We start from the raw sequence: 24,332 nt of genomic DNA, 5'->3' as shown, positions 1-24,332 counted from the left end.
TATGCAGTGAAGATTTACCTCCATCTGCCAGTCCTGAGACACGTTTTAATTTGCTCTTGTATAACACAGCAACATACCAGATTAAGGAAGTGGTACTGATTTTAGGTATCAGTCTCTGCTGAATTGCAGACATTTAATAGGGCTAAGAAACCATCCATCTACTATTACCATGCACTACTTCAGACAACCCGTGCTGTTTGAAAGTAATTCTTGCAGCAATTTTCAAAATCTATTTATGATCACACTCGTCCTATTGTCTGAGAAAGTAAAATAGATCAATTTACATACTGTTGCAGGAAATAATATTTTTTTTGTAGAAATAGCTTCAGAATTTTTTTAAAAATGCAACACAATTTGTGAGCAACTGTGAATCAATATTCTGTTGATAATGTAACATGTGACAATAGCTAGAAAACCCTGATACATTTTCCTGAAAATAGAGAGCAATGAGAATTAAAGACAACCTAAATTCCTTCCCCATCCCAGACGAGTAATTCAACACTTGCCTGTAACTGACCAGTCAGGAGGGACAGCAATACACGGTGTCTGAAGAACAGTCTCGCTGTTCATGTAACATCATCCTACTTCCACTACCTCAAGTAGAACATTCTGCCTTCCTTCTCAGTGATTACTGAGATTACGCTTCAGCCATATGTGTATTCAACATAGTTCAGAGAGAAGGGTCAAGTATGTAGTTTACATTAGATTGCAACCCTGGTATGCTTTCAAAAGCAGGAATGAAATTGTTTTGTATCAGCACTCGGGCAGGAGGACAGTCTGAGAAATCATGAGTTGCAGGTTATCTGATCTACTACTCTCAAAAAAATTACTTCTGCTCCAGATTGGCTCCTGCCAAGATCTGTTCTGTGTATACAGTACTTCTCCTCTTGTGCTGGGCCTTCCAACTGCCATCTGTCCCTCCTGATTGCAGAAGGCCAAGGCTGCACCAGCCCCTTCTACAGCTGCAAAGGTCTATGGCTTTGTTTCTTCAAACCACCCTTTATCTGAAGGGAGTAGAGTTGGGAGGCGGTTTTCCCTCAGTCACGTCCCAGCCAAAGCAGCAAAACTTTTAGACTAAACTTTTTCCATTTTCTCTTCAGAAGTAAAGCTTGAAAAATGCTTTTTGCTTCTTTAAAGTAATTTTATCACATTTTCTCAAGGACATTACCTAAACAGACTTTGGGAGAGACATATCCCAGCCTGAACTTCTGGAAATTGGTTCAGGTAACAGCAATGCTTCTGGCTGTGCTGTACATATTTTCATTCTAACTTTCGCTTTGAGATTCTTTCCAGATTTTTTTCTGCAAAGCTAATACTATAAAACAGCCTTTTCATTAGATTCATTCACTCAAACATGGCAACACTGTGGAACTTAAAAAAGGAAGAAAACAATGACTAACCAATGAGCAAATTGGGAAGAATGAAAAACTTGGGAACAGATTTGCAAAGATATTTAGACACACAAAAAGCAATCCAAAACCAGAGGTGTCCAAAACATTGAGACTTTATATTAGCTATTAAAACGTACAAACCAGCATTTTTATTTGAAAGGCAGGTGCATACACTTAAAAAAAACACAAATAACTGTCACCATTTTCCCATATAAAAACACTGAATATGAATAAGCCAAGACAATTTATTATATATTTGCTTATCTATAGTCTCCTGCTTAAAAACAAAATGTTATATTTAGCATAAAAGTGATTTTTTAAGATAAGCATGCTGATACATAAAAGCTGTACATGTAACCTGAAAAATTAATTTTAATAATTTATCTTATATAAACATTATAGAGTTTATTTCCTATCTCCTCTCATACTAGAAGTCTCAATGGCTGGTTAAGCAAGAAAGGAAGGCAGCACAACAAATGCTGTGTGTACGACATACTAATCATAAGGTCAAGGAAAGGATGGTAGTTTTCTTAACTCTGTATTTAAATGAACAACCTTACAGAATTGTATGTATTTAACAACTTTAGTAAGATTTACAAACATACCTTTGAGGTAGAAAGAATTACTTCCTAACATCAGTTTTAGCCATCAGGGAATTAACAGTATATGGTTTCAGAAATTAACCCAAGAATTAGAAAGGAGTAACATTTTTTTGTCATACTCATTATATCATCTGTCATTATCTTTATGGGAAAACCAGGTCTGGAATCCTTAATATTGTTAGTGATAAGCAGATGGATGTTTAAGATCAAATGTGGAATTTTTTGGGGAAAGAGACCAGACATGCATTTATTATTTTAATGGGTTTGATAACAAACGGCATGTTAACGAAATACCTCCTTTTCCCTTTTACCTACAATATCCACCACCACCCAAAAACCAAACTGTAATACTTACTAGACTGTACAACAGCTTGAGTCTGTGCAGAAGTGCCTGATGCTATGTTAGTCAATGCCCATGCAGCTTCAAATTGTAATGAAGGACTGTAATGAAATAATTTCATAGTAGTAAGTTGGAACATGATCTACAGATTATTTTATGGTTCGTTTCAGTATTACTAGCTGTAATCACTCTGAGACACTCCACATTCAAGCAGTGTCACTGGGCTAAAAGTTGGGTTTTAAAAAAACAAAAAAAATCTAAGCCTGGACATTTCAGGGGAAAAGCTGTAAGAAAGAAAAGTTTTTACATTCTATGACCTTTTGTAAACCACCCATCCTTCTGACTTCTTACTAGTAATAATAAATAAAAAGTAGTAATACTTGTGGAAGCACATACCAACCAGTGAAGCTGACCACTGCTCTAGTCCACTTATCTCCTGTATGAAACATTTCTAGCACTCATCACAAAATCTAATTATGCCTCTCTAATGGGTAACAGACACCTCTTCACATCCAGCTGATCCAAACACCATTCATACATAGTGAAGAAAGTGCAACTGTCTTGCTGCCATTAGTAGGTCTCAACAGATTAACCATGTCTGACCATAATGAATAAAAACTTGGCCCTTCTAACGTTACATCCCAGATCAAGCATAAGCTGGTATACTGGGATAAAGACATTTTTCTGCTCCATCACAGAGATGGGAAAGATCTAGCATTATTATCAAAAGACAGCATCATACCTGTATTAAAACTGACATATTAAATACAGATAAAAATCAGTTACACATATTATAAAAGCTCGGGGAACATCTCTTCCAAGATGCCGGTGAACCATTTTCTATGCCAACAGCAGTTTAGTAAAACAGTTTGCATGAAAACTGTTTTTCAAGCAAATGCTAAAGATTAAGAGTTCTAGAAGCTATAAAAGAGTTTACAGCTTATGGTGGTTAGTATAACAAACATTTGGCTTTGGGAGGAGAAGAGAACATTTACTTTTAGGTGACTATTTTTCATTTCCATGTTTTGGGTCTATCAATTGTGTTTTATACCCATAGTACCTGCTTCCTTCAAGCATTTTTGTCCATTAGTTTCCAAAGCATTTTAAGGTTTTATTGGGGATGGGATTGGAAAAGAATTAGCTAGGAGGGCCCAAGATGTGTAAATAAGGATTTGTGAAAATAAATAGTACCTGTCAGCAGTCATCTATAAACCTTTACATTGTAGGATCAAATGCATTAAAATTCTAGTTCTAGGTCAGTCCTCCTCTTCTTCCCTTTGTGCTAAGCTTTCGGTGATAACATGAACAACAGCTTTAACAATCTGTTACAGAAAGTCTTTGCAGAGTTCAGCTCTACTAAACATTATATAGCAATCACAATTAAAAGGATGACTTAAGAAAATATTCAGTTCAGTTTTGAAAGGCTTATTAAACATACACAAAGGTAAATCATACAAAAACTAGACAGAAAATTCAAATTAAAAGAATTTTCACAGCACTGAATCATCTACTTCTAGAGCAGACAGGCATTCATGACCCACTTTAAAATGCAATCTTGATCTGAATACTATTGCCAGCTGCTTTCTAAGCAACCATTTTGTTAAACAAGCTAGAAACAAAGCTATTCGTGCCTCATGTTTTTGCAACCACAAAATTATACCCAAAATGCCAATTTGCATTTTTGAAGTTTCTAGCCCTTATGGCTGCAGAAATAACCTTGAAAATGCAAATAACGTAAATACGTTTATGGCTGCCTGAGAGCAAAGATAGGCTAAAAAATTTACCTCAGATGTGTTAATCCCCATCTACCTGAGTAAGGGGCTCACAGATTGTGGAACATGGCATTTTTCTTACATGTCATTAAATTCTTACAGCTACATGCTCAACGTTCTCTACCTCCTTTACTGAAGCTCTTGTTTTGCCAAAAAGAATCATACCAGGGAGCATGCCCACTGTATTGTACCATCACACAAGGGAACAGTACAGAGCCAGAAGGAAATCCACCTCACAGCAAGAACAAAAAAAAGCTAGAAACTTAAGCTAATAACCTTAACGAAAAAGACAAGTGTATTCTGGCAAAGAGCCCTGTTCACAAGTAGGCATGTTCTCTGCCTTCACACAAATATACACAGTAAGTCTGAGACAGGTTTCTTAAAAACAGTTTAAAAAGTCTGAAATTCAAAACCAATGAGAAATTTAGTAAGGTTTTCTTTCTCCATTAGCTGGATATCCTCAAGCAAGCACTAAATAAGAAAATGATGTTTCAGCAGCAGGATAAATACTCCTGGAGAACTTACAGTTTATCATCATGAAATGTGATCCACTGTGCCAGATTATATGGTGCTATGAATCCTCAATTTCATTTGAAATAATGAGATGGTTTTTGTATGCAGATTTTCACTAAAGGTGAACATTCTTAAAAGTATACTTACTTATCATCCCTTTCTAGGCATTTTACCAGAATTGGTAAAATTCCTGATTTTATTAAGTCATCAATAGGTGGATTTCTGTCACTGGATAGGAGTTTTCTGTGGAATTAAATGCAGAAGTAAAATAAGTAACTTTCATCATGAAACAAATGTTGGAAGTACATTTCTATGCCTTTATTTTTACCTTGCAGCTTGGACAGCACTCAGTTGGATCACTGGGTTGTCACTTGTGGCATTCTGGGGAAAAAAAAAACAAAAACAAAAAAAAAAACCACCAAAACAAAACCTAGGCTTGTAAAAATTACAAAAGCACAGAACATGCACTTCTAATGAAAAAAAAAAGGTGAAATAAAACATACCTGTAGTATAGCTTCTAGTGTTACGTTTTGCTTAAAAAAAAAAAGAGGTTTTATTAATTTTGTTGCTAAATTACACTTTTTAAACATTCAACACAATCAAACTAATTTTAACAGCATGTAAGTTCATAATTTTGCTTTAAAATAAGTCAAGACTTCCAGTGTTAAAAGTTAGAACAGACTATATTGAGACATCATCAAAGTTTTAAAAATAATTCCAGAATCAAGGAACTTACTGCTTTGAAGTCAGCATCAACATCAGAATCTTCTAAACTTTCTTCCTGGGGAACATTTCTTTTTTTCAAAAGATGTTCGTCTCTTTTGTTCTGTAAAAGAATGACAAAAAATAAAGACACTTAATGCTTATTAGTACAGGGTGACAATATAATGGCTACTTTCACAAGAAAAGTTTAGATAACGTTACTTTTTTTTAAAAAAAAAGGCATTTATAACTGCACATTGAATTTGAAGTATTTCAGCTGTAAGAATCTAGCAGCTCACTAATCACAGCCAGAACTCTGACAATCCATGACATTTGAATTAATTAAAACTGACAGTTTGGGGATCAACTTTCTAACAGACATTTACAATATAAATATATTTGCGTAACATTCACATTTAGCCACACAGAAATTATTTTCCAGTGTAAGATTAATATTCAGCTAAACCTACTTCAAAGTTCCCTGGTTACACCATTTTAATCTTGTGTGTAAAGCAGCATGCTCTATGTACACTGACACCTGTAGTATCTCCCACTCACACTATTAGCCTTATTTCTGACTTAAAGCACCCTCCACAGCCTCAGCTCCTTTAAGTAATTACTGGGGAAAAAAAAAAAATTACCTTTACCCATTTAACATTTCTACCTTGCTTAATTAGAATATTTGAACTCCTAAAGCCCTAATTTAAAAAAGCAGACATCAAATCATCAATTGTAACTGTATCCAAATGCACTTTTTTACAAGTTTAAAATGTGGTCTTTTCTAAATTTTAGACTTTATCTTTTGCTTGGTACATCTAAAGGTACAAAAATAGAAAGGATAGTGGAAGATGATGATGCAGTACATATATCCGAACACCTTTTTGCTTAGTGTTTTTTTTTTTTAAACAACTACATTAAGATATCAATCTCTAATGAAGCAGAACATTGGAAAAGGTGTTAACAGCTAGCTGTAACACCTAAAATAAATCTATTACACTAGCAAGGAAAGGCAGGCTTTTCAGTCTCCAGTTATCTGATACCTAAACAGTACTGACTACAGAGATTGTATTATATCATGCCTTGCTTGTAAGATATTAAAAAAGCCTCTAAACAGAATCATGTTTTGAGGGAGTCCCCAATGTTTTATTTTATTACGTTAGAAAAAAACACCAAACTCATGTCCAAAATTTCTGGGACATGCTTACTTTTTAGACATTTAAAAAAAAAAATAATTTAAAACAGCTTTTCCAGCCTTAGTTAAAGGCTCCCAAGCAATGTATTAAACATTTTTTTCAGATAAGAGAATGCTAAAATAATAAACAAGCACCAGAATTAAATAACACTTTAATGCAGAAGACAACATTCCATGAACTTAGCATAATTTAATTTTTCTCAAGTCTAAGTACAGAAACTAGATCCTCAAAGAGTGCACAAGGTCACCTAGATTAGCTATGGCAGCCTCTCCAGAGCTGTACGCTAACAGCAACATGCTCTGAGCACATTCATACAGTCAAGCGCTAAAGGTATTTTGTTATCAAGTGTTTTTGGAAAAAAGGGAGATGGAAATGAGCTGGCAGTTAAATGCTGAGAAAACAGTGCTATGCAGACAAACTGCATCAGGCAGGCACACACCGGTAAGTGGATTCACCATAAAAACCTATAATGTATTTCTCTTATTTTTCCACCCCAAGTACTTGGCACTGCCATTTTAAGCAAAGAGCAAACATCATTCAACCTAGCTTTGCTCAAGTACAATTCCTTTTCCTACCGTTTGTCTAAACCATAGCCTACACTTCAGCAGCTACAGGGACCGGACCCAGTTTCCAGAGGCCCTCTCCATGACCACGTCAGCCTCCCTCCCCAGTACACGGCTACTACACACATCCACCTGAGGAGAAAGCAGTTCCTTCCTGCCTTGAATGAACAGCTCCTATAGGATCAGCTGTGCTGTTATAGTAAAACAAGCCAATACTAGGAGAAGGGATTGAAGCTGGAGAAAGGTCCTGATGTCTTCAGTCAACTGTCCTCTTCCCACCTAAAGGTATCACCACAGATCACGGTGGTGAGCAAGTTCACACAAGCGTGAAAGTACAGGAAGACATTTAGCTATGAGGGTGGCAGACACTGGTCCAGCAGACGTTCCCTGTCTTCAGAAAAGGTGCAGCCTGACGTAACTGGGGTCTTAGCACACAACTGTCACCACTGACTGCTGGAGCAAGTTAAAAGTTTCATACTAAATCATTTACTGGGAAGGGTGAAGTTTCCTTGTCATTAGCAGCAAACCACTATGGTGTAATGCAGGGTTTTCCAATTCTGTTCCTCCAAAAATATTCGGCTGAATATTCTACATCTCATGCTCAAAAAAAAAAAAAAAAAAAAATCAGGGAAAGAGCTTTACAGGGTTTTTCTAAAGTATGCTTGACATAAGAACTGTTATCCACACTGATTCACCTGGGAGGTGACTGATGGTGAGGACGGTAACAAAAGGAACAACATTTCAAATTCTGGCCCATCAAACAAGTAGGTTTAAATTCTACTACGGAACACGGTCTCTTGACAAGAGTAAAACTGCATCAGACTAACTAGAAATCTTAGTATAAGACTGAGTAACACCGAAAAGCCTTCCAGTTGTAGCTGCATGCTAAAGGTGGCCATAACACACACCATAACTGAGCTAACCAAGAGTCTAGTTCTCTCCCATTCCAGCAAGCAAGTTAACAGCTCCTTAGAAAGCCTTTTATACCTTCATATACAACTACGCATTCCCTTTGGCAACATGAGTATGCCTAAGAGAACGCTTCCTAAGGTTAATGTTAACCAAAGTAAGTACAAGTAATCACGTATAAAAACTGACCTCAGCCAGGGAAAGTAAGAGTGAGCGAGAACATTCTTGTAGCTACTCACCGTTTGCAGATGGTTGGGCTGAAAAACAGTTATCAAGAAAGAGGAGCTTCCACAGCAGCCTCAAGCAGAGAGGCTAGTATTTACCAAGAGGCACTAAAACTTCCTTACTAAGGAAAAGCCATTGTCATTAGCATTTCTTATAAAGTCAGAGTCTTCACAGAACGTTCCAGTCTCAAAAGCGTCTCTAAGGCTATGTGAAACAGCTCTGTCCACTTGCAAAAGCATCTAATTCCTGGACAGCTTAACCACTGTATACAATAATTTGATAGACCAACCACTCCCCTGTGAATGATTAAGTAAAAGAACATGATTTGCACCTTGGCATGACCTTAAAATGTTTGCATTTTGTCGTATTGTGACAAACTCCCATGTTTTTGCCTAAATCATAGCACTAGCCTCTTCTGCAGGCTCCTGTGGTAAAAATGAAGACAAATGAGCCCACCTGGGTACAGCTGTCCTGTTCAAAGCCCAGTGAGAGAGCCCCTTCAAGGAGAGAGGCATCAGACTGGAATCCCTGATGAAGGGTAAGACCTTACCGCTAACAAAACTAAGCAGGTCTCCTTCAAGGGGGGAGATCCTCAACCACCGCCTGAACAATGTGTGCTACTACAATGAAATCTAGAAGTTTATAAACAGCATCTGACTGCTGGTTATAGGAACGTCAACATTCTAGTAGAGATCCCACTACAACAGTCTACAGAGGTTTCCAAATGAATAAAAGGCATGTGGACAAATTCACCAGGCAAAAATACCAAGCCATTAGAAACAACAGTAATGATACCATGAGTGCACTTTCTTGTCCAGTGTGATGATCTGTTAAGAGTTTTTGATGACAGATACCCATCATCTGCTTCACTGGCAGTGGGAAAGTCAGGCTGCATGAACAGTAAACATGCAAATGATCCCAGTACTCCTTGTCTACCTTCTTGCAAGATGGCCACAGGGTTCAAAAAAATGCCTATCAATGCAAACAAGATTCAAAGACAACCTGATTAATAGCACAAGAATCCTTGCGGGCAAAGAGGATGCCTGTCAAGCTCTGTGCTGCATTCCACCTAGTACTATAGGACACAGCCAATAGGATACTCTAATGGAGCTATGAAAGGTGTTCACCATAAATTTATACATGCTTTTCAGCAGTTGACACATGGGAAAACTATGAGAGTCTCAACTCTGTTGGGAAGCATCAAGATCAAAAGGGAAAAGAAATAAACAAGAAGATCTTTGCCCTGAGGTAACAAGCACCATGACTCTTCAGGTCAGGGAAAGAATTTAGGAACTCAGCAGCTAGTAGGAAGAAGTTCCTTTAGCATGAAAGTTCAAGATATTTGAGTTCTCTGGGGACAAAGAGCAGAACTTGAAGAACATCTCAACATTAGGAGCTGCAGGGCTAGCCAGCATTAGCTGTATTCACAGATGACAACAAGCAGCTCTTTCCTCTGCTCTTACATCCTAGGAAAGACTAAAGGATCAGGCTAGCGATGGAGGTACGAGTCAGGTTGTCTGGACATCCCTTTTAAGCTACCACTGTTGTGACAGACCGAGCTGAGCTTCTAGGTTTCACTTACATGTAATTTCCAGTTATGGCTTTGGGGAGTGAGAGCACCTGCCACAGTCCATCATGAAGAAAAAGAAAATGCCTAGCAGTCCAACCTCATCATGTTAAAGGGATGCTCGGAAACCCTCTACTGAATATCCTCTTAATGAAAGTTTTCTTAGGTGGGCATTTCTAGCCTGAGTGAATTTCTAGTAACAGCTCTTGGATACAAACCTGGGGAAAAGATTCAATTTCTTCAGTGGTTGGGGAAGGACCATTAATTGGCTACACTCACTGTCTTAGAACCCATTAACACCTAGACAGATTTAAAGAAACCGTGCAAACCTGTAAAAACACTGAACAGGTCAATCTGATGATCCTACAACCCACGGATAATAAAATTGTATCCTACATGCTCAGCAAACTAGGTCCCTTGCATCCAAAGGCAGTCAAACAGATTCCACGACTGTTCTTCGGATAAAGAGCATAGCTGCAGATACACAGTTAGAAGACAGGCTACTTTTCTACATTTGAGTTCTGCTAACTCACCTGTGAGACAACAGACAGCAGTCACAAGGTTCCCGAGAAAGATGTGCACTAGCCAAACAGAAGATAAGCAGGCTGACTAAAAATTAGTAGACACATAAGTGTACATCAGTGTGTGGCCCAACAGCCCGAAGCACACACTGCAAAGACTGAGGCCTGTTAAGTTGGGCTTCAACTAAGACTCCAGAAGAATACATTAGGAACAGAATTTTCCTCCTAAGGTCTTTTTATTAGGGTTTTTTTTGAGCACTCAGTCAAGGCAGGGTAGATGTAAGTTCTTTCCCAAGAATTTGCACTACTAACACTGGACAGGGAAGCCTCCAGAAGAACATACTAATAGTGCTTCCCTCTCCTGCGACTGTAGCTGTTTCTTGGAAGCTGGGTAGACATACACCTAAAACCCACACTTTACAGTAAATGAAAAGCTATACATTCATGACGTACTGGAAAAGCTGTGTAACCAAAGCAAGTTTTACTATCCTGAACCTGAAAATGTGGAATTTTTCATTTTTTTTCTCCCCCACCCCCATTCTCAGACTTCCTGAGAATCAGAAAAAGATTTTTCCCACCCTAGGTCTCCCAGCAACATGAAGACAGAATTCCTTTCTTCAAGACTCACTATTTAGGAGCTATTGTGGAGGTAATCAATCTTAAGAAAGATCAGAGCAGGGACATCAAATACAGTATGCCAGAGAAACAGGTAAAAAAGACGTATGCCCACGGCTCCTTAATCTACCACTTGTTTAGCAAATAATTGTTTTGCCTTGCATCAAACTTTTAATTGGCAATTAGAGCTTTCATGAGCTAATGTCTATGAGCTCATGTCTACGAACTCTCAGAGGCAGCTGACTTTGCCAAGAAAGTAAAAAATAAACCTTGTGAGACATCCTGGAAGTTCTTAGGATTCCAGTTTGTTAGCAGACCTTAAAGGAGGACAAGATCCTCTGTTTCTGCTGAGGTTAGGAGTGTTACGGCTTCCTTTGAAGGGTGGCATCTAACTCAATGATGATAGCATTGACCTGGCTAAGGACTACCTTTCTTAAAGCACATAAGCAGCCCAAGTCAAGCTTCCTCCTCATAGAAAGCCATGCACCTAGAACCAAAGGATCTCTCACAGCAATAGTTACAGGTTTCATTCAGATACGGAACCTTAAACGGAATCCTAGCCATTACTCATCCATCCCACTGCCCTTTAGAAGTGAGACGAATCAGCTAAGTTAGCCAATTCATTCCAGGGTTCCTGTTTCTTAACAGAGCCGCCTTCAGGTTTCTGTGATGCTGAAATTAAGAAAAAAACATTCTGAATCAGACTCTGCCAAGGCACTACACTGAGAAGTTTAATTTCTAAATCCCGAGAGTCTCCATCGCCAACACTGACATTGTTATCTTGTCTGTCTGTAAAGAAAGATGGCTACTTTTTAAGCTCTTAGGCCCGCTGCTGTCCTAACAATATAGCCAGAGACCAAGACCATCTTTCCAGAAATGTAGTAGGTCCATTCCCAAAATGCGTAAAACTCATGTTCAGCAAGACCAATATGGAATCAAAAAGGGCACCTGACCATCAGAAGTCATCTGACTGGCTCACAGTGCCAACCTGTGTGTCTGCCAGATGACTGCTAGCTACCCTTTTATATCAGAGAGAACACTGTTAGCTCAATTCCTAAACAAACAATAAGTGTCTGGGAAAAGAAAAAAGAAGGAAAGTTTCCTTCTGAATAAGAGCTGTGGCGTGAAGCTAGTGAATAGAGATTAACATATTCTTGAAATACAGAATGTGTTGCAAATGCACCTTGATGTCTGTAATCTCAAAAGAATAAACACCTCACACTAATGCATGCAGAAATTGTTTACTACTGTTCAAAGCTGTGAATTGTTTTGATTTATTCCATCTTACAAAACAGAAATGTGAGCAACTTCATCAGATCCATTCATTTAATATTTATACACACATTGATTCAAAAGACAAACCCATGACTATGTAGCGCTTCAACTGTAGAGATCAAGAATGTTCAATTTGCCTGTTTTCTTCAAAAGCCAGGTGTACACTCAGCATCTGGATAGCTGGGATAAGGGAGAAGATAACTCTTGGTTTTCAAGAGGCACTGGTGGATTACTAAGATCATGCCAACACACATTTCCTGGATTTGGCACACATGCTAGGGTAGCTGTGTTAGCTGTAAAGGTGAAGACAAATTGATATTATAGCTTATCATTTCCACTGAATAAAATATATCCCTTTACATTTCAGTCCCAATTCTCCACCAGAAGCAACAGCCTGACATTTGCCACGCAGCTCCAACAGCAAACCAGGTGCCCACCAGCACCAGTTCAGCTGTTGCAAACCAACAACTTGGACACATGCTTTCTCTCTTACACTAAAGAGATGTCTTCCACTGGTCTCTGCAGTGGAAGACGTTCCAACAAATACTCCAGAAGAACACAACTTCCTGTATTTATGAGTTCCGCAGCTGCTGTTCACTCTTGATTTACATTCTGACCTACACCCAGAGCTTAGGCTTCTCTAAATGTATAATTCATCTCTGCATGTGTAGTTTTCAGTGAAAAGTCAATAGCAGCTCATAGGCTTCCTCTTCCTTATCTTCACTCATGTATTACTGGCATATACCAGATTCCTTCCACACAGAACACTCCATTGCCTTGTCTCAAGTGCATGACTTGCTCCACACCATGCTTGTTATAAAATGGCCTTGAAATTGTGACCTGTTACAAAAACCAATTATGAGAATTAAATTAAAACTCAAATTCTCACTTTGCACTGCAAAGCTCTCTCCAAAGACTGCACTGCTCATATGCAGTCTCAATTTAACAAGATATATGAGGATAAGCTGCATTAGCTAAGCCATCTTTTACAACACTGCTTTGCCAGCAGGCATAGACTGCCCAAATGCTATGAATGACTCTTCCCAGTACAGATTTCACAGTTATACAGCTAGTTTTACACTGAATCAACACACTAGCTCTGAACAGAGAGGGCCCCTAACATGTCAGCATAGACTTCAACTGCTAATAATTCAGATATCAAAATTACCTGAATCTCACTTAAGGAAAAACTGTCCAATTTCATTTTTCACTGTATGTAGAAGTAGCTTTCTCCACACCCCAATCCTCTGCCAGTACCCTCAATCCTCTGCCAGTACCAATGAGGCCACAGCCAGCTTAAGCTACACATTCACACATCTTCAGCTGGTTTCTTTGATTAGGAAAATATGAAAGCATTAAACAAATTTTAGATGACATCATGCACAAGTACTAAGATTTCATTTTCTTTTTTTAGTCATCTGGGTCCTATTAGGTTTCTTCAACTAATTCTTATAGTCTCGGGATGAATCTTACAAACATTTTTTTATACTGCAATGAGATATAGAAGTTTTTCTTTAAGACCTGAAAAAAACAAAAAAAGCCTCTTTAAGAAAAGCAGAAGGATCCCAAGAAAATATTAGCACAGGATTTTGGGTAGCTCCTACACAATCAGGTGACAAGTACTGAAAAAATTCCTCAAAAACAAGTTAAGCTAATTTCTATTGACATAACTTCATTTACAAACCCTTCATTTTGATTTTAGCAAGACTTTGGTCTCCTCTCTCAGTTTGGAAATAATGAAAAAAAAAAATCAGATGAAATTGAGTGGCTATGCACTCCTAAGCAAGCACCTCTCAGACTGTTAATGATTCAACTGGCAAACTGGAGACATGTATTAAATGGGAGACTCAAAGGAGCTTGACCTACGTCTAGCATATTGAAAGCACACACTTCCATCTAGTCATTGATGAAAATATTAGAAAACATGGGTGACAGCAAGCTGAGGAGGCTTTGAAGCATACTGAGGAACAGAATGAGAATTCAAGTTAAGAAAGTCTGGAAAAAGCAGATGTATTTCAAAAGACAAGAAGCAATGTCTTTAAAATTTCTGCATTTATTAAACTACGTGAATAGAGAACAAACAACTACTCTTGCTTTGCAGTACTGCAAGAAGTGCCCAAAGGATATAATGGATCACAGACTGAGTGCCTGTCAACAGCATACTCAAGATAAATAGGAATACTGTGTTAAGAATTGTTTTTCACTGTCCCATTTAAACTGTGGCCTGCATCCTTCCAGACTTCTACACTTCCAGAAAGATACAGGCAATTTGGATGTGAGGAGCAGCAACAAGTCAAATCTAGAAAACAGAATGTTCAAGGAAAGGGTGAATAACTGAATTTCTCTCAACAGGATTAAACTCAAGGGGCCAGTATCAGTCATCAAATATATTGAAGGTACCAAAAGGCAGATAAAAGTTTACCCCTTCTCTTTACACACATAGCTCAAGTAGTTTAGCTTGTGAAAATATTCTGCAGCAGCAAGCCTTTAAGGTGCCTAGAAATGCTCTTGAAAGAGTTATGAATGACGAGGGTATAACAAATGCTGTGTTTTAGGCAAAGCACTGATCTAGATCATCTCTCATGCTCATGATCTTCCCAGCTACACTGGCATCTACCCAACATAACCAAAATCAGACCCTAAAATTAACTCTCTCTACAGCCCAGAAGCAGTAATTTCCAGAAAACAAAAGAACATCCACACTTTCTAAATGCTAAAACTCTCCCTTTCCCCATTCAGAGACTTCAAACATTTGAACAGCTGACACTTTCACTGTAATAATATGAGAACTGGTACAGAAACTGAATATGGATTATTTCCAAGCAATACACTGGAGTAAAGCAGTACTGTGCTGCTGTACTGAGCTTAAGTTGGAGAATAAAACCAACATTAGAATCTGCAGTAGTAATCTACAAATTTAAAACTTTTTTATGTAAGTTTGGGGCCATAAAGCAAAGCTTATAGCAAAATATTTAGCTAAGACACCAGAGTATTATTAGCAAAGTAACACGGTTGATAAACAAAAGCAGACTCACCTTCCTCAATTCAATTGTGACTTCATTTCTGTGTCTTCTCATAGTCTGTAAAAAAATAAAAGAATTATTTGTATGTAAAGAAAGCAGTATTCTGTTTTGGAATCAGTTTTCTAGGTCAAAAGCTCAGTTATTCATCAAAAGATAAGAGAAACAGTGTGCATAATTTATAATTCAATCTTTCCTAGCAAGATGCACAAGTTTTTTGTCTGTGCTGGTTTTGGTTGGTTTGTTTGGGGAATTTTTTTTACGATTATAAACCTTACAGAAAGCTTTGTCATATACCACAATAAGTATCCCAAAGGCAGAAAACATTGACACATTGACTTCCCTTGGGAGCTTCACTGGAATGACTCTCCAGGTGTTTAGATGTGCATGCCAAAAGAAGCAGTAAATACAGGTTAGACTGTCTCATTCACATAGGATCACACTCACAACCTAAACACTAACTTATGCCAGTTATCTGGCCAAAATCAACCATGAGTGACAGAAGATGACTAAGCCTAATGCAAACAAGACAGATAAGGCATGTGGCAAAAGGAAACAAAGCAGTACACTGGTACCGAGTCTATTTAGGATCTACAGACTGAACAGTGTAAAGGAAAATCAGTCCATAAACATCTCTGCTCCTTAAAAGATACTGGGCACCCAGGACACATCCCCTACAATGCTGCTATACCTCTTAGCTAAGAGAGATGAGAAGATTGAAAAAGAACAATTTTAGCCTACTGAAGCCAATCTCTCTATGTTCATTTTACAATCAGTGGAAAAGACTTGCACCATCAGAATGCAATTCAGAGAAAATCAGGACTGGATGACCGCTGGCAGCCTAGAAAGATCACCCACACTAACTAAAATTAGCCTTTTAAAATACTTTCTATGTCCTATCCTTGCTACTGACCTTCACTGCTGCTATCACGTTCCTTTTGAGTTAGGGCAAATAACTTCTCAGAGCTAAAAAGTATCAGTGAAGACCAGCAGTGTACAGAAAACGCCAGCACTCCACATCTAGTTATCTAAGGAAATACTGAACATACTAAATTCAAACACAGGTAAACTAAGTGAGCAGACTTCACACCATGAATCTATACAGGATGCAGTTTCAGTGCTTAGAACATTATCTTAGCTTCATTGTTTTCAATCTGTTTGCATAGCAGCATCATTTAATTATCTTAGGTTGACTTGAGAGTAAGGAAGGCTTGTCTCCCTATCCACAGTTTAATTAACCAACTCACTCAAGTAAACACAGGCACAATTCTCCTTTTACATCTACAAGCATGAACTATACCACTTTAAACAAAGCAAGTCCTCATTACAGTAAGAGAACACTGGTACTATATCTATCAGAACTACACTTCCCCACCCCACCCCCATTATCTTGCTAAACCATTTGATTCTTGTGACCATCTGAGCCTGGTGCAAAAGCTCAGTATGATATGACTGGATTGCTGGGGAGTGGGAGGACACTGGGTAGGTAGGGAATGGACAAATGAAGAACGAGAAAAGTCATTGCATGCAACTAGTAAGACCAGCCGTTCAAGTTTCTCATTCATATTTGAATAATCTTAATAATTGTGTCGAATTTAAGGGCAATAAATAGCCTAAAAAGGTTCTTCAATACTTCTTCCCTATGATAACTCTGCAGTTCAATGGAAAAACATAATTAGACACAGCTGTCAGATTCCTGCTGTAAAATCTCCTTTTCTTGATCATTATAAATGTGCTAGATACCAAAGATCTTTACAAAACTTTCCACTTGTAACACAACCCCATCTCCCCCTAAAATCTAACCTTTTACCTTAGTTTTTAAGGGGTACCCCATCACCCAACAAATCAGTTGCATATGCATTAGCATCTTCTCCCCCAAAATCCAGTATTGTATGTGCTTAGTGATATAACTGATACAAGGCATAATTTATATTTGCTCCCTAGTTACAACTTACTCAAATGAAAAAAATGTAAGTCTATGTGATAACACCTTCCCTTGAGCAGAAAAATCTGACCAAATGTGAAGCTCCTTAGCCAACAACTATACTATTACATTTGCCACCTGGTAGCAAGACAGATTTAAGAAAGACTATATGCTGTGCTCAACAGTTCAGCAGCCTCATATTTTTGGTTTAGAAAAAACCCCAAATACAGTGCAGTCTCAGGCACAGCATTACTATTCATTTCATCAATTTACTCTAAAACCTTCTCTAACAATGCTTTGACTAAATACAGCTACTCAGAGTCATCCATCCATAAAGGCTCTACTGGGAAGACTCTAAGCTTCTTTCTAAAGGCAAACAATTCACTCAGATTTTCAATTAGGGTTTTATCTTTGTTTCATACTTCCATTATTTCAGCCCCACTGATCCCACCCTATTACAATTCTGTCTCAATTTTTTTTTACTAGATTTTTTGCTTTTATCAAGCTGATCTTCAAAATATTTGACCATCCCATTATGGTTCTACATTTAATGTGCAAGAATCTCCCATCTCTTCCTCATTTAGGGAGCTACCACTCTTTAGAAAGGTTCTTCAAAAAAGGTTACCAGCTACATAGGCATTTTTGCTGACTAGTAGTATACACTCTACAAGCTTTATGTTTTAGGCAATCTTCATACTACCTGGGTTTTACCCTTTTAGCTGTTCTTTTATATTTTCACTTAAACTTATTATATATAGTTTCACATTCAAAGCAGCTCTGGTACATTTTTGCTTTTTCCTCCCTCCTTTAACAGGCTGAATATGCAGTACTCACCACCAGAGTCCAGAGCTACTTCTCCATTCATGGAACAAGTAGGTTGATAACTGGGGCCATCACTTAGCCTTAACTTCACAGAACCAATGAGTGCTATCTCCTACTGGCACAGCATCTTTAAAAATTCAGCATGTTGGGGTCACCAGGATCATCCAAGAATCAGTAATACAGTGTTAGGGCTAGACTCTTCCCACAAGTACATGTGACTGAAGTTCCCAAAGAGCCTATGGTGCATTCTGGCAGTTAAACTTGGTTGCCACAGTCACATCATGACCAGTGCTCTCAGCTAGATATATGCTGACATCATTTCTAACCTGACACTTCATGCGATGACCACTGTATACCAATATATTTAAGACCATGGATTCTACTTCATACATGTCAATTGTTGCAATTATAGACTGTACATGAAAAGACATATGCATGCGCTTGACATTGGCCGATTTCTTAGTTTTATGCCTGCTACTTAATTGGGATTTGTTCAGGCTGTTCTCCATCTTGATTTTTTTCTCTTTACCAAGGGAGCTGATACATTAGTGACAGACTGCTCCATGACTGACCTATGAACTGCAGTTTGGATATCCTTGCCTTGAGAGACCCTGCTTCAGCCTCATTTGATTACAGAAAATACAAGTATACATACAGCACCATGCTACATACTGGACTCTCCTGCTGGGGTTTTGCAAACTTTATTTTAAAACTTGCAGATTGACAGGGACAATTTCTAATCTTACCTGTTGGTGGAAGGGTGTGGATGCATGGCAAAGCTCAAATTTTATTCCCCCAAAAACAGACAAGTGATTCAGTTAATTTTTTGTCCTGATTTGGCATTTCTTAAAAGGTATTTAAAGCTTGTGTTCAGGTGAACCATTTTAGAAACACAGCAGGTTATCAGCACCTTCCTATAGCCTCAGAAGAAGTAATCATACTATCATCCAACAGCATATAAAAGAAGTGGTCTTAAATACCTGTGCAAGCCTCCCTTTAAGGAAACATTACCACTGTAAGAAGAATACCATGCTTTTGTATTACCTGCAAGCCTCAGCACATAGGGAACTGATAGGCATTTACAAGAGATTTATACAGTAGTAGGAAGGTTGAAACATTTTCCCCTGCTAACAGGTCTGCTAAAACAAACAGAAGTGACAAAATTATTCTGCAGCTTAACCCCACAGATTCATTACCAGCTTTCAGGCTGGGAAGACTACCATCCACTAAAGTCTAGATATGCAGCACTAGTTAAAACCTAGCGAGATGTTATCAATGCATCTAACACTGTGTTTGACATTCACAGCATCTGACTACGGTCATTTCTCAGATTAATATACTCAAACAAGTAACTTCATGTCACATTGCAACAGCACATCTCAAAATCACTCTCTCCAAAAAAATCTGAACTGTTTCACTGCATTAAAACAACACAAACAAAACAAAAACAAAAAAAACTAAAACCAAACTCCAAATCTCAGAAACTCTGAATAGGCAAAATTCTACAAATCACAAAAGATGAGTTTATTCCTGCAGAATCTGAACTGCGACTCTGCTCCTAAAGGTATTAATGCACCATACACCAGGTATAGAAAGTAAAAATGAGTAACTATCAGTCAACATGTACTATTAAGAAACGAAAACATACATTTGCCAAGTTGTGCTACAACATTACATCTCAATTGTTACACATGACAAGTCAGACTTTAGGTTCACAAGGCTTTTGTAACAAGAGATGTCCTCTTCCCAGTTCACCATCTGTGAAAAACAATTACATACCAGTGTGTTTGACAGGCTGATAAAACCACAGTAATACACCAAGTACTTTAAGTCTTGTAACAAGTCAAAAGTAGATATTCAGCAGTAATTCTAATTTCAAGTGCCTCAACATGCTGTTATTTTATGAAATAAAACAGAAAAAACCAAAAGATCTACTAGAAGCTGTTAGATAAATCAGTGTTCTCATTCCTACCCTGAATTTCTGAATACTGTTCCAAAGCTAGGCACATAATGTTACATGCCAAGAATCTCTCCCTAACACCTTCCAATTGAAAGAAAAACAATCCCTAGTTTCCTCAAAGTATCAAAACCTACATTAATTTCACATGCCAATAAAGAAAATCACTACACACATTAGGGCTGCTGTGATAGGGGCTGTAAGGAACCCTCATTTTACAGTGATACAAAACACAAAAATGCTAAGCTGACAAAGGAGGTTTAAGGACCCCAGACCTTGAAAACAAAGCAAGTTTCAAGTCAATGCCCAAAACAAGGCTTCAAAGAATGCCACAGTCCCTTGTAAAACTGCCTTTGTCACACCCAAGGGGCAGAAGTGACACAGAATCCAACCATCCTCATCAGATCAGTGTTTCAGCTCTACAGTCTCTGTTCCAACAAGAAGCTGACAAGAAACTCAAAGCTCAATTTGACTCAGAGCCATCTGTGGAGAAGGAAGTGTCTTCCTGATTTTTTAGTTGATATTTGGTTTATGACAGAACACAACACTGTACATAAAACTCTTAATATCAAAAAGTAATTGTGAAAGATGACGCTGTGAAATTCTGAATTACCAGCATAACATTAACCTTTACCATCAGCACATTCAAAGAATTATTGAGTGACTAAACATTTGGGACCCCCCGGCTCAACCACAGAGACTTCACAAGTACCATTGGTGAAACCCTGTACAAAGGTGCATAAGATGCTCACTACATATTTAAGAGTAAGTATCACTACTGTAACGTAGTATGTTGAGACAACCCATGCACACCTTCTTGGGAAACAAACAAAAAAAAGATTACTTTGAAGTTTTGAATGGCATTGATATTCTAAGGAAAGAATTAAGTCTAGCAAGCTTCTCTGGCTTCTTGAGACTTTGTTTAACACTAAAAAAAAAATAAATCTTTAAATGCATAATACATTAAACTACCTGAAAAAGCAACTCATATAGCTTCTGTAAACTAAAAAAAAAAAACCCTGAAGGGATACCAAAAACAATCAGCTGTACATCATAAGATAACTTTTCCAAAATCCTCTGTGGCTAATACGTAACAGTGCATTTTTCAGGGGGTGGGGTTGGGGGTGGTTACGAGCCAAAAAAAAGAAAAAACCACACCCCAAAAAACCCCAAGAACACCCTACCAAACTTATACAAGACAGTGAGTAAAAAGGCTAATTAAGAGGACAAATCACATCTGAGACAAAGCAGTCTGAGCAGTCCTATTTACAAATACATTGCTTGAAACGTTAGTACTTCTTAATGCAAGTTACGATTTCATTCACAATGAAATACTGGGGCCAGTTTCAAGGTTTCTGTTACTTTGAAAATTCTACTTCATATCTAAAAATCAATCTTAATTGATTATAAACACTTTTAAGTCCCTTAAGTATATCACTTTCAGAGACAAGAAATTCTGGATACTTGATAAGATTACTTCATCCCAAGTTAAAGTACGAATCAGGAAACCAAAACTATTTAAATGTGTGAATGATACAACTAGCAGGAAGTTCAAGTCATTACATTGCCTTTGTTATGCTGGGATAAAGATTTCTTAAAAATAAAAATGAAGTTGAATCTACAAGATGTTTAATAATGTAATTCTCTGTGCAGAAAAAACAACCCAATGCTGCACGGTAAGTGGTTTTAAATATTTTAACCATTTTTAGCTATATAAATTGTGTCAGAAGGAAGACAAAAACTTAACCATCATTTAATGACTAAAAATCCACCTGCCATTCTAACAGCAAGATCTGGAGCTCAGTGTGGTGCTCACCCACACCAGCCACCTCATTAAGGGGTATACCTGAGTAGTGTCATCTTTTAATCAACACATTTACACCACTTCCATTGCAACTGGAACAAGTCCAGAAAACATGAGAGATCAAGAGGCACGAAACTGATGTTTTTATGCCAGCCAGTGTATCAATATTGCCAGTGTGCCTGGCCTGCCAGCTGCCCCACAAGCAGCTAGGTAGCTACCCCTGCTCTCCCACACACCACCCAGCCTCCATGTAGCCCACAGAAGTGGGAAGTGGGAAAGTCAGGCTCAGCGTGGTGTGTGGTGTTCATCTCACCAATGTCAGTTTTGGCTGTTCTGTGGATACAGAAGGTAAGTTTTCAGGAACTTTGGTAAGATGTGCATTTAGCTGCTTTTGAAAGTTGGTTACTAAGTGGAAAAGAGAACAAATTCACTGACATTCTAATTCCTCTGCATCTATGAACTTCATTACAAGATAACTGGTCCTTTAAGTTCTTCATTTCTGCTCTTGCCTCTAAACATTACAGGATCTGGTCTCAGAAACCCAGAAGATACACGCTTACAGGAAAGCGCTACCCTGAATACATAGCTGGGATAGTAAAGTAGCTTGATTAAACATACAGGGTACCTGAAGAGTTTGAAATTAGCAAGTCAATTCCAGACTACTTCCACCTGCCTAACTGAAAGAAAAAAAATGGTTCGGTTCCAACAGCTGGATTGGATTTAACTAATACCTCCCCTCTTGCATATGAGCATACCCAAGAGTATATAGTTTAAATACTTTACAACATAGGTGTGGGTGCAACACAGTGAAAGGAGAAGGTGTTTGCATTCATGAAGTAAACACTATTCTTCCCTGGAAACTGCTTTACTAGCCTTTTTTCTTTATTTCTTCTCTGACACCTTTTAATAAGCATGAAATACTGCAATGCACATGAAAATGCAAAAGCGTCAGGAGCTGGACTGGTTTTGGGCAGAAAAAATTCAGGTGTTTGTATACAATGGTTGAGATTATGGTTGTCAGCTAACCTATATTTGGTTAAGATTAGAAGTTAAATATTCCATACTTGCATAGGAATAATTTCTTAGTATGTGTAAAGCTGAGTTTAGACTGATTATATTGTTCTACTTTTTCTGGTATATCTGGCTTCAGCCAAAAACAGAGATAAAGGGACACTGTGCAAGGTGATATTGCTGTTGCATCTGTTCACTTTCCAAGTGCCTATAGCTTACTCCAAGAACTGCGAGCAAATCACAACACGGGACAAAAAAATTCTGGAACTATTAAATCACAGTTCTGAGACATCATGATGGTCTGAATGCAACTCAATCCCAACTGAAAGAACTAAAGCCAATGATGCTGTGCACACTGATCCCCTCTATTTCTTTTGGACATGCAAAAAGATTTGACATCCGTGTCAAACTAAATCAAATGTTTAGCCAAAACTGACTCTTCCTGCTAGGTTTATTCCTTATAGTTACGAGCATCATGAATTTTTTCCTCCTCAGTGCATGCTCTAGGCAGACTCTTCTCCACACCCAATTTTGAGATTTACTTAATTACCAAGTATTACCAAGTACTACCATAAACCTCCAAATTGTCCTTCTAAGAAAAACAGTAAAATTTTTTTCAGTCATGTAGACTACAAAGTTAGAACAACTTCACTTCTGGCTTTGTTATCATAGCTCTGTATTAAATTATGCTGACCCAGTTAGAAATACAGGTAGGGATCATGGATTCCACAGTGCAAACAATGAGGTACCAAAGCAGCCAAACACACTGAAAATGTGCCTGTACCCTGACCTAAGATTCCAAGAGAGTTTTCTCATTTTCTTACTGTTTGACCCAAAAGGTATTTGCTCCTTTTTTAGGGAAACATTCTATTATTTTGCAGAAAGTATTAGAACCCGGTTCAGGCTCTGTGTGCTGCAGAATCTTAATATTACAAAGTTTCCTTTTGTCTTGTAACCTTTAACACAGTACCAGTTCCATCAGGAGCAGAACGCAGTATTTACACTGCTGTATTTTATGCCATAACCTGTCTGGGACACTCTGTTCCTCAGGGTTAATAAAGGCCACTGAAGGAAAACTAGTTCTTTTGCAGTTGGAGCCGCCACACTTTTTTTTTTTAATCCCCAGTTTGCCCCCCCCCCCAAATGAATACCAGCTGCTTTCTGTTAGCCAGTCTGTGGCAAGATAATTCACATACCTGAACCTGGCTAGTCTCAGCAAACTGGATGCATGACATATCCACTATGACTCTTACTTAGTGATGGGTAGTGACTCACTGAAGTCAGACATGCATGCCAATATGGTGTTGACTCACCTGAAAGCCCTATGGAAGCAGACAAAGCTGCCCAGCCACATTATCTGCTTCCACTGCTCCAAAAGATCTTGGCAGAAAAGCAATTGCTAAGTTTATTTCTTACCGGCTCTTCTGTAAGCATATTCTTTGATGTCCCGATATCCTCTCTGCATTTGTTTAACCTGCATACTGAGCTATGACCAGCAGTGAGATGTGAGCACTCGTGTTTTTGTTTCCACATACCAATTACCCGGTTTACAAGTACAGACTTCTCAAACAATCCTCAGGAGGCTGGACCTGAAGCAATTTAATTG

The 24,332-nt window shown here is 38.1% G+C and overlaps 1 protein-coding gene across 1 annotated transcript in view; it reads right to left on the bottom strand.

Moving 5' to 3' along the window:
- Positions 1-24,332, bottom strand: part of KPNA3 (karyopherin subunit alpha 3) — a 48,450-nt gene that overhangs the window by 14,145 nt on the left and 9,973 nt on the right. Inside the window, exons 2-7 of the mRNA XM_040583832.1 lie at positions 15,224-15,268; positions 5,355-5,444; positions 5,122-5,151; positions 4,947-4,999; positions 4,766-4,861; positions 2,349-2,434 (exon numbers count right to left, since the gene is read on the bottom strand). Coding sequence (XP_040439766.1) covers positions 2,349-2,434; positions 4,766-4,861; positions 4,947-4,999; positions 5,122-5,151; positions 5,355-5,444; positions 15,224-15,268 — 400 coding nt within the window. The remainder of the gene's footprint in view (positions 1-2,348; positions 2,435-4,765; positions 4,862-4,946; positions 5,000-5,121; positions 5,152-5,354; positions 5,445-15,223; positions 15,269-24,332) is intronic.

This window comes from Falco naumanni, chromosome 2 (genome assembly GCF_017639655.2).
Source record: "Falco naumanni isolate bFalNau1 chromosome 2, bFalNau1.pat, whole genome shotgun sequence".
Taxonomy (NCBI): domain Eukaryota; kingdom Metazoa; phylum Chordata; class Aves; order Falconiformes; family Falconidae; genus Falco; species Falco naumanni.
Note: the sequence above shows the minus strand (reverse complement) of the source record. Positions and strands in the feature narration are given on the sequence as shown.